Source organism: Panicum virgatum, chromosome 1N (genome assembly GCF_016808335.1).
Source record: "Panicum virgatum strain AP13 chromosome 1N, P.virgatum_v5, whole genome shotgun sequence".
Taxonomy (NCBI): domain Eukaryota; kingdom Viridiplantae; phylum Streptophyta; class Magnoliopsida; order Poales; family Poaceae; genus Panicum; species Panicum virgatum.
The window spans coordinates 61,693,369-61,706,706 of NC_053145.1; the positions used below are offsets into that span (position 1 = coordinate 61,693,369).

Consider the following 13,338-nt stretch of genomic DNA (forward strand, 5'->3'; position numbering starts at 1 on the left):
TTAGATGCAGAATCGAATTGCAATGAGAACTGGGAAAGGGTTTTTGTAGTTACATGACGTCAGTGCTGAGGCCTTGCTACTTCTCCCCCATTCCTTTGGCTCTTGAGCTTGGCTTCGACCTCGGAGAGAGCCTTCTTCACGTCCTCATTCTCCGGGAGCTCTTGGATCAGCACCTGGTAATCTCTCAAGGACGCTACCCATCTCTCCAGCTGAACACATGACAACACAAAAAGGACGGTGGCAAGATGAGATCACACGTCAGCTCTATTGCAATGAGAAACGTTCTGCACGGGGAGAATTCAGGTGCAGAACCGCAGCCGGACGGCGCACCTTGACGTTGCAGTCTGCCCGCCGGAGCCGCGCCTTGCTGTACGACGGGCGCACGGTGAGCGCGGCGCTGCAGTCCTCGACGGCCTTCTCGTGCCGCCCGAGCTTGGCGTGGCACGCGGCGCGGTTGCAGAGCAGCACGGCGTTGCCGGGCTCCCGGTCGAGGCCCTCGCCGTAGGCGTGGCACGCTTCGGCGAACTTGGCGGCCTTGAAGAGGTCGTTGCCGCGCAGCCGCGCCGCGGCCGCCGCCTTGGCCCGCCTCTGCACGTTCGTGACCTCCCGGTTGCTCGGGTCAAGCTGGCACGCCGTCTGCGCCGTCGCCACGGCGTCGTCGAACCTGTCGTGACGTGTCACGAGAACCCAACAAGTGTCAGGCGTGCCATTCTTCCTGGTGCGCTCGTGCACGAACGCGCTTGCGTCTGGCGGCGGAGCGGGAATGAACAGACAGACACAGACCTCCCTGCAGCCATGTCGACCTGAACTCTCACGATGAGGACGTAGGCATGGCCGAAGGTACCGAAGAACTTGGTCGACTCGTCGACGCCGAACCTCGGCGCGCCGGCGCCGCTGAACACCGCGTCCGCTTCGTCGTGCCGTTGCAGCCTCAGCAGAGCCTCGGCTTGCAACGCCAGCACCTAGCGGGGTAGTTCATCGTGATGGAGGAAACGTGTGAGAATGGTGGCGTCCAATGCAAAGCCCCACGCGCGGCGTTCGTGCCGCTATGGTCATTGTCGTGGCGGACGCGCGCTGACCTGTGGAGCGCAGTCGGCGCCGTCGGACACGGCGGCCTGCGCTTCCTGGAGCACCGTGATCCAGTCCTTGAGCCTGCGGGCGTCGCTGCTCTTGGCGATGCGGCTCTTCACCGACTGCGCGCGACAAACGTCGGCGCCCGTGGATTCCTTGGACGACTGCTTGAAGTGGTAGATGGCCCTGTCAGGTTCTCCTAATCTGATCAGCACGCAAACAAATTGATGAGTACATAAACTGTTTGACATTCCATTAATTCTATTCCACTTTCATTTTTTTAGAAATATTCTATTGATGAGTAAACAATTTCATACATATCTAACCGATTGCCACGATCCTATATGAATTTTCAAGTAAATTATATGGTTGGCTCTGATACCTAGTGGCACCCAAAAAGTTGCTGAGTAGAGTGTAGGAAAAATGAAGCAAAGACTTGTTCTCTGACAGCTTTGAATTAGTGCAATCATGAACTTGAAAAGGAGGTGTAAGCATGCTTGCTGAAGAAGCGATTAGCTATTCAAAGCACCAATCATCAATGTGAATCTTATTACAAACGGCTAGCATAAATTAAGGCATGCAGACGGTTGTGCTTGGCCTGCTGATCCAATGACCTAGAGTACGTTCCGAAGGAGCATGTGTAGAATAAAAATTATGGCATGCTCTTAATCATCAAGCGGTTGTTATTGCTTATTGCTTATCTTACGGGCAAAAGCTAGTGGCATCCTAAAACAAAAGGGATGGTGATGCGGAAGTAGATACTCCATTATCTATTTCATTTTAGTTAGGAAAAAGTCCAATTTACTCCCATCAAGTATAGACAAAGTTTGAATAAACCCCTAAACTATAACTTTGTTCAATTTACCCCCTAAACTATGCAATTTAATCCATTTGACCTCTATATAAAATTTGTCTTTTTTGCATTTTCATACATAAGTTGAATTTTAATTTCAAAATTTGCAGAGTAGTAGTGGACATCACAATGCATATTAAAAAAAATTGTTATAGTTTTTTATCATTATTTATCATTATTTATCATATAATTTTGTACTCCAATGATTAAATTATTATTAAATATACTAATACATCAAAATAATGATAAAAAAATATGATGTATTTTTTAAGATGTGTTATAATGTGTATTATCATCTTATAAAATTTCAGCTTAAAACTCCAACTATGCGTGGAGAAATGAAAAATATAGTCAAACTTAAGTCATTCTTGAAGAAAGAAAGCCACAACAAAAAAATAATATTTTACATAAATTTTTGAATAAAACGAGTGGTTAAACTTAAGATAAAAAATTAAACGAATTATAATTTGAAACGAAGAGAGTACTATAGAGATAAAATTAACACCTACCGTAGTTCATTTTCAGACAACACGCAAGGTCAAACTATGCAATACAAAAAAATATATGAGCGCGTCATATAAATCCCTGATGGAACGTTCGAACGTGCGTGGTAGAGTTCAACAACCAATGCTCGCCAAAGAAAAGGAAAATGAAAGAAATGCAGGCGTCTAGTACTCCGCACAGACTAGATCACCTGGTACTTCAAATCAGATTCCCTAGTCCAATGTTGTAGCAGCATTAAATGCTTAACTGAACTGTTTTTAAAGAAATACTTGATTGAAAATAGATGATGCTGATACCAAATCGTGCGCAAGAATAGATGATCAGATAAAAATAGGCATGATGCATGCAGTGTCAGGATACAATTTGGCGTTGAACAATTCAACTCATCTTAAGGACCAGTGAGCGAAATGACGAAATCTCTAACGCGTTTGATCCGAAAATCGACAGGATAAAAAACAGAGCAAGGCCCCCGCGTCGCCCCCCGCTCGGGCAACTCGGGAGGCACCACCGAACCCTAGCCGCCGCCACTCACCTCCGCCCTTCCCCGCCCTCGCCGTCGCCGGAGAGGCTCGTCGGAAGTCCGCGCGGCCCCTATGATGGCGGCGGCGGGGCCAAGCACCGAGGCAGCGCTGCATGCACCGAATCTAAGCAGGAGCGATGTGCGGTGGTGGTGGAGCGGTGCGGGCCTTCCACGGGCGGGATCCGGCCGTGCGCGGCGCCGGAGGCCTGGAGGCCGCACGATGAGGGTGGCCTGAGGCCGCGCGGCGTGGGCCGGGCGAGCGCGGGGTTGGCGTCTCTCGGCACAGATTCGGCGTCTCTCGGCTACGCGACGACCTCGGCGTGGGGCGAGGTGCCCACACTCGGCGGCGGCGCTGACCAATGGTGGCTCTAGTGTCGTGTGCCCCCGGTTGCGGCGACGGAGGACGACGGCGCATGTTCGGATGGAGGAGGTTGAGCTCCCGCCCGGTGGGGAGGGGGCGCTTGGCGGCCTCAGGGACTCCCTCGCGCGCACGGCCCGATACGGCGGGGTGCGCGGAGCCCCATCTGCTGTGTGGAGGACATCGGCGCGTCATCGGGGAGGAGGATGTTGCCGGACCCCTCGTCGACGCCGCTGTGCGCGGCGTCGCGTGGCGCCGTCAAGCTCACGCCTGGCGACATAGTAGCGCTGGGAGAGTGCTGCCGAGAAATGTTCTGCGCTTCACGGAGGAATTGCTGCGCGGCGCGAGGAGGCGGCGGTGGCCGTGGTTGCTCATAAGGCTCGTGGATGGTGCAACAGAGGAGGAGGTTTGGCAACGGCATGGTGCGTGGAGGCGCAGCGGCGGCGCCGCCTCGGGTATGCTGCTGTGGCTTTGGTCCGGGAGTGCCAAAGCTGTGAGCGTGTAGCGAGGGGTTGATGCTCCGGGCGAAACTCCTTGCCGGCGTTCCTGCTAGCACAGATGACGGCGGCGCCTCTGAGCGTCGTTTTCCCTATTGGGGACGTCATCTTGGAGCTACCCTTGTCTGCACGGGGCTCTGGGTGAAAACCCTGTCCAGATTCTGGACGAGCGACGGCGGCGCCCTGGCGTCATGACCTTCTTGGAGGCGTTGTCTCTAGAGACCCATTTAGGCTAGTGGCATTCTTGGTCCATTGCTTGGGCGGCAACAGACGGGGTTGGCATCTCCGCTGTGTGCCAAGGTGAATGGGTGTTGCTGAGCCCTCATGGTGGTGTTCGCAGCTTTGGTGGCGGCCCAAGGTTGTCGCTTGGTTGTCGTTGTGGCTGCTTGCAGCGGATCGTGGCGGCTGGCGTTGCATGGCAACTGTCAGTGCGGCGTGGGACGACGTCAAAGGACGGCGCTTGCGGCAACGACACCAGGGGACGACTTGGCTTGCAGCGGACCACGGCGGGTCGTTTAGCTTGGTTGAGCTATCCGGTGCATTACATCGTCGGAAGATGGCGCAAGCGACATCTTCGGCTTGCGGCCACGGCGGCAGAGGTTATGTTTCGCGGGTAAAGCAAGGAGATGAGGTCGGCTTGTGGTGGCGGCTCGGCGTTGTTGGAGACCCGGGGAAGTGGGGCAACTTTGCTCTTCGCCTCTGATGGTGACAAAAGAAACGGAACCGTGGCGTGGAGTATTGTGACGGGAGTGGTGAGGCCCCCGTGCGTGGTGATTCTTCGAGGCGATGAGAGTGAGGTCCAACGACGGATGCGGCGAGGCCCCGCGTGTAGTGTTTCGTGGTAGCGACTGCGAGGCAGCCTACGAGAGGCCCGGTTTCGGTGGTTTCACTCCGTCAGGTGGAGGGTGCTGTTGCCGCGGTATGGCGGCTGAGGTTTTCGCATGGCGGTGGTCTTCCTGGTGTAATACCGTCTGCCTCTTTCGGTTCCCTGACAATGCAGGGTCACATCTGAAGGTTCTCGGCAACTACAAGTGTGTGGATGCTTGGTGGGTGTCGGGAAAAATTTCGGTTTTGTTGCGTTTGTTGTGCGGTGCTTTTTCAATCGGCCTGAGAGGTCTCGTGTAGATGAGTTGTGCGGCTTGCGTCGATGTCCCAATCCGACCAGCCTGAATTGTTGAGTAGAGTTAAATTTGGCGCGTGTTGATGTCTCAATCCAACCCACCGGCGTGTTTTTTCTCTCTTTTTTCTTTGTGCCTGGTTATGACCTCCCAGAGACATAGCCTTATATTTCTCTGCTATATCAATAGAAACACACTCGTCCAGTATTGTGTTGTTCGTTCAAAAAAAATTCGACAGGATGTCCCACGTACCTGAGATACAAGCCGCCAAGTCGGTGGTGAGCGCGCTCGTAGGACGGATCGATCCGGACAGCCTCCTTGCAGTCGCCGACGGCCTCGATGAGCCGGCCGAGCGCGGCAAGGGCGGCCGCCTTGTTGCTCCAGTACGCCGGCCGCCTTGCGTCCATCATGATGGCCTGGTCGTAGAGCGCCACCGCCTCCGTGTAATGCCCCTGCCGGTATTCCTCGTTGCCCATCTCCTTGAGCTTCTCGGGGTCCGTGCGGTGCGACAGCGCCCGGCACAGGTCGCCCCCCGCTGGCTTGGCCTCCTTGACAATGTTGCCCATGCCCGAGAACGCGTACCCGTTGGGCGCCTTCCGCTCATTGGCCATCTTGGCGCCGCGCTCCACCGAGCTGCGCGCCGACGCGCCGCCGGCGCCGGCGTTGAGGTTGCCGAGGTTGCGGTGCAGCATCATGTTGCCGGAGGTGGCGCGCACCAGCTGCGTGGTGCCCTTGACCCTCTGGTGGTCGAGGATCATCTTGTCGAGCTCCGCGGCCATGCCGGTGTACTCCGACGCCGGCTCCGCCGAGGTCCTCGCTCCGCCGACGCCGTTCGCCGCCTTGGGGACGGGCCTGCCCCTTTCGTTCACCGGCGGCGCGGCGCGGGCCCCGGCGCCGTTCTGCGCCGGCACGGGAACGGTGCTATGCCGGCGCACGAGGGAGGAGTCGTGGGTGACGGCGGGCTTCCGGTGCGCCGGGTTCGCCTGCGCAGCCGGAGCCGCTGCGGCCTCGGTCTCGGCGTCGGAGGCGGCGGGCGAGGTACCGTTGACCCGGTGGAGGGAGGTCATGGAGGCAGACCGGCGGCGGCGGAACATGCCGCTGTAGATGCCGAACATGGCGCAGCCGGTGGGCGGGTCGCGCGACTCCGTCATGGCGACGGTGGCGACGTTCACGGCCGCGCGCCCCCGCGGTCGTTCGCGTCGTGCGCGCGTGGGGAAGGCGATGGAGGGGAAGGCCAAAGATGGGAGGGGGAGGGGAGGTGCTGGGCTGGTGGCCGTTGGCTCCTGGCTGGCAACGAACGATGACGGGTTCCGGACTCGGGGGTGGGAATGTGGGGAGCACGAGAGTTTTAAACTGAAGATATTACAAGAAACCCCCTAGTGTTTCTTTTGGAGCTGGTGGCGCGTGGGCCCTTGTGTGCAGGTTCTCAGTTTCTTCTTCAATTTTCAACTTTTTTGGGTCTCTCCTTTTTTATTTTTGGAGTAATCGTCTTCATTCATTGCCATGGAGTCATGGAGACATGGACCATTGGTTGGTTAAGGCATTCATATTGTGAATGGCTTGGTTAGGTCAAACGTCTAGTTTTTAGTTATTGTGGCATCCGGTTTGGACTGTATTTGCAACATCATCGTTTTTGTGTTCAAAACAAGAAGCACGCCGTGGCCAATAATAGTGGACAACTTTGAGTACGTTCGCGTAGGTTAAGCATGAAATGTTTGATTAAAGTCGGAACTTTTTTCATAATCGAAAAATACATATTTCAAATTTTGGATCAATACAAAAAAATGATAAAATGAACTAGAATGATATTTCGCGTAAATAATTTGGGAGGTGAAATGAACTAAAGTGACATGCTATCATCATTAATTAAATGATCCAAAATAATATTGGGTACTCACCTGCATCCTCACTAAAGAGAGAATGTTCATTATTCATACTAGTACCTACTGTAAGAAATAGGTAGGGGGGCAGCAATCGAGAAAGGTTCAAATGTTCTGGGTGCATCAGATGCTCCCGTGCATCCGACGGACTGCAGCCGTCGGACGCGACGTGAACGCACCGGATGCACCTGTTGTGCATCCAGTCTGGGCTGTGGGTTGATATGATAAAAATACAGGGACCAAAATGCAAAATGACTGGATGAACAGGAGGTGCATCTGATGCATTCACGTTGCATCTGACGGCTGCAATCTGTCGAGTTCACTGGAGCACTCGATGCACCCGGATCACCTGAACTGTTCTCGGCCGTTGTCTCTTTGTCGGAAGTTTCCTTTTTCGTTTAGGGCCCGTTTAGTTGCAAACAAAAAAAATTTTGGATGTCACGTCAATAGTTTGACCAGATGTCGGGAGGGCTTTTTGGACACTAATTAAAAAACTAATTTCAGAACTCACTCGGAAACCACGAGACGAATCTTTTGAGGCCTTTGACCACATCATTAGCACATGTGGGTTACTGTAGCACTTATGGCTAATCATGCACTAATTAGGCTTAAAAGATTTGTCTCGTCGTATACATCCAAACTGTGTAATTAGTTTTGTTATTAAATTACATTTAGTGCTTCATATATGTGTTTAAAGGGGAGGTGAAAATTTTTGGGTGAAAATTTTTGGGAACTAAACGCGCCTTTAGTTTAGTTTTGCACGTTTAGAGTCCACAGTGAATCAGGGTATCTCCTTTATTCTTTTTGGAAAGGTGTAGCCAGCTGCCCAGCTACTCCCCTGCTGCAGCCTGCAGGCCCGCGCCACCTTGCGCCGCTCTCGCTCCTCCACGCCGCGCCCCGGCCACGCTCCTGGGCCTCCCCCTCGCGTGCCTCCCACGCGCGCGGTGTGCCCTCGCGTGCCTCCCACGCGCACGGTGTGCGCTGCTCTCTTGCGTGTGCCGCGCGTCGCGTGGGGAGAGAGGAGAGGAGGGAGGGGTGCTGCGGTCCGCCAGAGCAGGAGGGAGGGGAGCTGGACAGGACGCCAGCGCTGCAGCGAGTGGCTCAGCAGGGCAGCGAGGCACGCGTCGCAGCCAGTGGCCACGTTGGATCGGACGTGGCGGTCCACGTAGGCAGTCAACACTGGTCAGATGTGTTTTGGACCTCAAGTGACACAAGATCGTGGACCTAAAAATGTATTTTCAAAATTCATGGACCTAAATAGAACAGGTCAACTAATTTAAGGACTCCAGTGTATTTTACTCTACTATTATTAAGCCTGGCCTGGCGAACGGACCAAAAGTTCGGTGGCTAGCTCTAGCAGTGGCCGAGCTGCCCGCTCGAGTTCGAGCCCCATCGGGGCCAAATTTCCGGGTGTCGCACGGGGTTTACCCCCAGAGGGATACCAGGGTGCGTATGTGCCTATGTACACAGGTGTGTGGTGTGTGCGCGTGTGTAAGCCCCGGCAGGCGCATCCTCGAACTTTCCCGGCAGCCCATCTGCGTTGAGCGCGCGGTCAGCGTGGGTGCCCAATTAATTTCTTACATAATTCCCTAGTGATGTGGGTGCTTTCAAAAAAAATGACTGGCCCGTCCAATTTGCGGCTTCTTTGAGGCCTGCGCGGTCCACAAATAGCTGGCCCACTTTAATTTGTGCTACAGACTCTAAACTAGAAAACACAAATCCAAGCTGCGATGATGATGTACTATGCGGGAACTTGTGGAAGGAAAGAAACTGGCGTGTGTTCGATCAGAAGATAAAAACCCCGATGGAAGTGATGCAAGAGATCAAACATGAAGCGGACACTAGAAAATTGCCTACTGAGTTATCATAGTTCTTATTTATGCCTTCTTTTTTCAGAGTATGAGAACTTAACTATTTATGTAATATCAGCACTGTAAGACAGTGTTCCTACTTCTTCTTCCTTAAATGATAACGTACTTCTCTTGCTAGCTTTTCAAAAAGAAAAAACTAGAAAACACAAATAGCTGCCCACTTCGAGGAATTCATTTTGCTTTATTTTTCCTTCTCCTTGTACTTCTGTCGGCTAAGCTAATAGTGACGGAAGTACAGAAAACACCCAATAATGTAGTATACTTGTACAGATCGTGACATCACAAATTCATGTGGTCGTGCAGGAATCTCACCACTGAACTTTAGTTTAAAACAACTATACTTAGCAGCCGTTAACAAGGGTGTAAAACAACTACACTTAGCCGTCGTTAACTAGGGTGTTTGGATCCAAAACTTTGGCCCACTTACGGGAAATATTAGGTGCAAACCTTTAAACAATTATAGCTGCAGGTATTTAAAATTTCAAATGATGCACATCCATAGTATATCATTAGATGAACTTTGTGGTAAAAGTTGAGATGTAGAATTATTTTGTAAAAAATTCATATGAAAATAACAAATTCCATATACAAGTCCACTACAAGACAAATTTCCAGAAGTTTTGTCTTCTAGTGCCTCATGCTCTTTGAATTTATCATTTTTGTTTGATTTTTTTTTCAAATTGATGTTTGAATATATATATATAAGCTAATTATTGATCTAATTGCAAAGATGATGGCTAATTATTTCTTAGAATCCATTGGCGCATGATATTTTATTCTTACTAGCTCATACTTAGCTTCATTAGTAAATCTACTAGAGCTAAACTTTAGCAGCCCTATTTTAACATCCAAATACGCCCTGATGTGGCCACATTTCTTCTTATCTTAATTGTCGATCTCCCGGTTCCATATGTATTTTGAAGTGGAGCGAACAGTAAAGCGTTCGGCGCTCCCACCAGGCGCCAGGTACATGAACACTTGCTTCCTTGGAAAACGGGCCGCTCCATTCCACGTGCACTACTTCCTCTCCAGCTCATTGTTCATTCAATCAATCAACCAACCATTTGTTCATTTCATTTTAATCTCTATACTTTCTACTTTAACAAGCTACTAGTGGCAAGAGCCCAACGCCGCGGTTACACAGTGACACCGACACCGGGTGTGCAGCTTGTGACGCGGTCACTGACGAACGGACGGACGGCCGCCGGCTCACCGGCCGCGCTCGCACCCGTCGTCCTCCCGCTGTCCCGCAGACAGTACATATGTGGCTGGCGGTTTGTTTCAGCAGATCAGAACGGGTACTAAGATTTTTTTTAATAAGAATAAATCGGTCTATATATCCATACAGCTAGGAATTAAAAAAAAGCGTACATGGCCGGTTAGTTGACCCGGTTGACAGTACGTACATGGCCGGCCGTGGAGTCCTCCACTAAGTTTCGGGTGAGCGCGACCGCATTGTACGTATCCGCCGGCGACGATCGGCCGTGGATTCTTCGCCTGAAGTCCTGAACAGGACCTGACCGTGGGTTCCGCGGAGAAGAGGACCGGCCGGCTAGCCCTCTCCGTCTTCCCTTGTCAGTTGTCACGGAGGTTCCATGTAGCAAGAAACCTAGAGTGAGTGGAGTAACTGCCGCACAAGCAAGGGCAGTAGGAGAGCTGCTTGAGTGCTTGTTGTGGCTGTGGAACCCCGGTCCGTCCTACTCGACCGAAAAGCGGTGGCAGACCTTGCATCGACGACCTGACGCATGAGTCCAACCAAGACGAACCGGTCACAGTACACGTACAGACAGGCTCGTGGCTCCGTTTCGCAACCGTCCGATCTGCCCGGTTGGCTCTTGCGACTGGGTCCATTAGGGAGGGCCGAAGGCTGCGTCTCTTAGGACAGAGGCTTCTTTAATTCATTTAGCACTAGTGTGCTGGTCACTTGCGCTTGTTAATTTAATTCATTTAGCACTAGGTGACAGGTTGCAGCCAATGTTTACACGCGATGCAGACGATCCACGATCTCGACTCCAACAAATGCACACCTGGTTTTATATATATATATATATATATATATATATATATATATATATATATATATATATATATATATATATATATATATATATATAGGCCCCGGTGCGACTCTACACACGCACCATCTCGTTCCACCCGGACACGTCCTGACTCCTGAGCGCTCGCGCTGATGTACCCGTGCGAGCAAGACCGCACGGCGGCGGCACGCACCGCGCTCACCAACGCGGGCTACGAGCGGTGCGCCGTGCCCCGCTCGCTCCAGCTCTCGTCTCGCCATCAGCCCGGCAAACAAGCAGTACCCCCGCCGGCGGCCGCCGTGCCGCCGCGGCGCGCCAGGTGCAAGAAGCACGGGGCGTCGTCGTCGCGCCGGTCCTCCACCACCGTGGTGGCCACTGACGTCAACAACTTCCGGGCCATGGTGCAGGAGCTCACCGGCTTCCCGGCTCCAGCCATCCTCCGCCCGCTGCCGCGCAGGGTGCACGCGGCCAGCCCCTTCGCCGCCGCCGGCGGCGCGGGGCATGGTTGCTCTGGTAGCGAACGGCATGGGCATCGCGGTGCCGGCAGCAGCAGCCCCGACGCTCCGGCGCCGCTGCCTGCGATGGCGCCGCCGCCGCTGGGCTTGTTCGACGGGCTGATAGCGGACCTCGGGTCGCCGGAGTTCGACACCTCCTGGGGAGATCTGTCCATGGAGTAAGCACTCGTTGGGTCCTCTTCGGCCGGCTAGGTTAATTGGATTGTTCAAGGATGGTAACCTGGTTGGTAATTAATTTCCTCGCGCCTCATGTGCTCGGCGCATCTTGTTCTGTGCTGACCATGTGTAACACGATGGCAAGCTGGCAGTGCTTGTTGTTTTCTAAAGATATGAGTTAATCATGCTCATGCAAGCAAATCGTACTCCCGATTGGGTCAGTTGACTTTTGTAATAATTGCATAATGCCTTCTTAGACAATGGAAAGAGTTACGGCCTTATCTCTTGCATCCAGTTCGTTATTGGTTTTATCTAAAATGATGAAAGAAGAATCGCCAAGTGCTTACAGAGGCTTCTAGCTAGCTGATTCTCCAAGGGGTTCAATCCCTTTTGTTTATGCTTGTTAAGCGATGCAGTCTAGTATAAACGACAGACAAATGCGGCAGTCGCACTGGATGACGCGTGGAGGACTGGACCTTTATATGGCGGCGGCTGACAATTAATTTCATGTACAAGCAGTCGTTTGACGAAGCTAGTCAAATGTGCCGCTCGAAGTCATCCAAATACTACCTCCGTTTTTTACATATCACATTAGATTTGTTCTAAATCATATTTGTTCAACTTTAACTAAATTTATAGAAGCATAACAATATTTATATCAAATATATGCATTATCCAAATATATATTATGATGAATTCAATAAAACAAATTTGATATTGTAAATGTTATTCTATTTTTCTATAATTCTGATCGAAGTTGGACTAATTTGACTTAGCACAAACCTACGTAAATAAAATGGAGGGAGTAGAGAGGATGCGATGTGCAACATCTAGTTTCACCAATTTAGAAAACTATTAGCTCTTTTTTTTTCAAATAGGTACTACACATGTTGTATGCTGAAACTGGGGCTATTTGTAATATTGTAGTTCTCTGAGAGTTATTATGAAAAACTGCCTTTATATAGTTCACTCCCAACTCGGGATTGACCAAAGAGTTGTGTTCTTCTCCTTTAGAGAGAACTAGGATTAGAGAGAGAAGAGGAGATGCTTAGATCCACCAAATTCATCTAATAGAAAGTGAAATCCACGAGGGATTTGGAGCCTCCCCATCCTTGTTGGCCTCACCTATTGTATTTCGTCTTCATGTATTGGATTGCTCACCGTCGCCCGTGGTTTTTCCCCGCAAGGGTTTTCCACGTAAATTTGGGTGTTTACTCTTGATTTGGTACTTTCCTTGCTATTTGTGCTTGTTAAGTCACCATCTTGCTTGCTATTGATCCATACCCAAGTGATTGCTTGTATCGATGAGTTGGCATGAGAGGCATATGTAGGCCCCGTTTAGTTCATAAAAATTTTTGGATTCGAGAACTGTAGCACTTTTGTTGTTATTTGGTAATTAATTTCCAATCATAGACTAATTAGGCTCAAAAGATTCATCTCGTCATTTACAGTTAAACTTTATAATTAGTTATATTTTTCAACTACATTTAATGCTTCATGCATGTGTTCGAAGATTCGATGTGATGGATACTGTATGAAAATTTTTGGGAACTAAACATGGCCGTATTCTTGATATGTTGATTTGAGATGATAGGGATTGATATTTTAGTGAGCTAGCTGTTGCAAGTGTCTTCTTATTGAATCATTGGACAACATGTGGTTTGTTGGTTTCAAGCATAGGTGATGTTTTTATTCATGCACACAAGATGTTCTGTGAAATGCTTGTGTGAAGTTAGTTTGCTAATTTGAGTATTCCGCTGTTCCATTGTCATCACAGAGGAGCTAGCACAAGAGACTGAATAGACAGTTCGCGCAACATGGGACGTATCATGGCACCTGCAGGCTAGGCTGAGTTTCAAGCACCTCTGAATATTTCTCGTCATCATTTTTTCGACCGTGCCTGAGCACGTTTTTCATTAAGAAGAAAACAGTTACAAATACTAACTTGATGCGGCCAAG

At 50.8% G+C, this 13,338-nt stretch overlaps 2 protein-coding genes across 2 annotated transcripts; one reads left to right on the forward strand and one right to left on the reverse strand.

The window, feature by feature from the left end:
• Nucleotides 1-59: 59 nt before the first annotated feature.
• On the reverse strand, nucleotides 60-6,214 carry LOC120653745 (inactive TPR repeat-containing thioredoxin TTL3-like). The gene is made up of 5 exons (XM_039931423.1): nucleotides 5,174-6,214; nucleotides 1,080-1,275; nucleotides 784-962; nucleotides 331-664; nucleotides 60-209 (listed from the first exon to the last, which is right to left on the reverse strand). Exons 1-5 carry the CDS (start codon nucleotides 6,070-6,072, stop codon nucleotides 60-62), a joined length of 1,758 nt encoding a protein of 585 aa, XP_039787357.1. The 5' UTR covers nucleotides 6,073-6,214.
• Nucleotides 6,215-10,815: 4,601 nt separating this feature from the next.
• LOC120654249 lies at nucleotides 10,816-11,660 on the forward strand. Its single transcript, XM_039931766.1, has one exon. It carries the CDS (start codon nucleotides 10,861-10,863, stop codon nucleotides 11,383-11,385), a length of 525 nt encoding a protein of 174 aa, XP_039787700.1. The 5' UTR covers nucleotides 10,816-10,860; the 3' UTR covers nucleotides 11,386-11,660.
• Nucleotides 11,661-13,338: the final 1,678 nt, after the last annotated feature.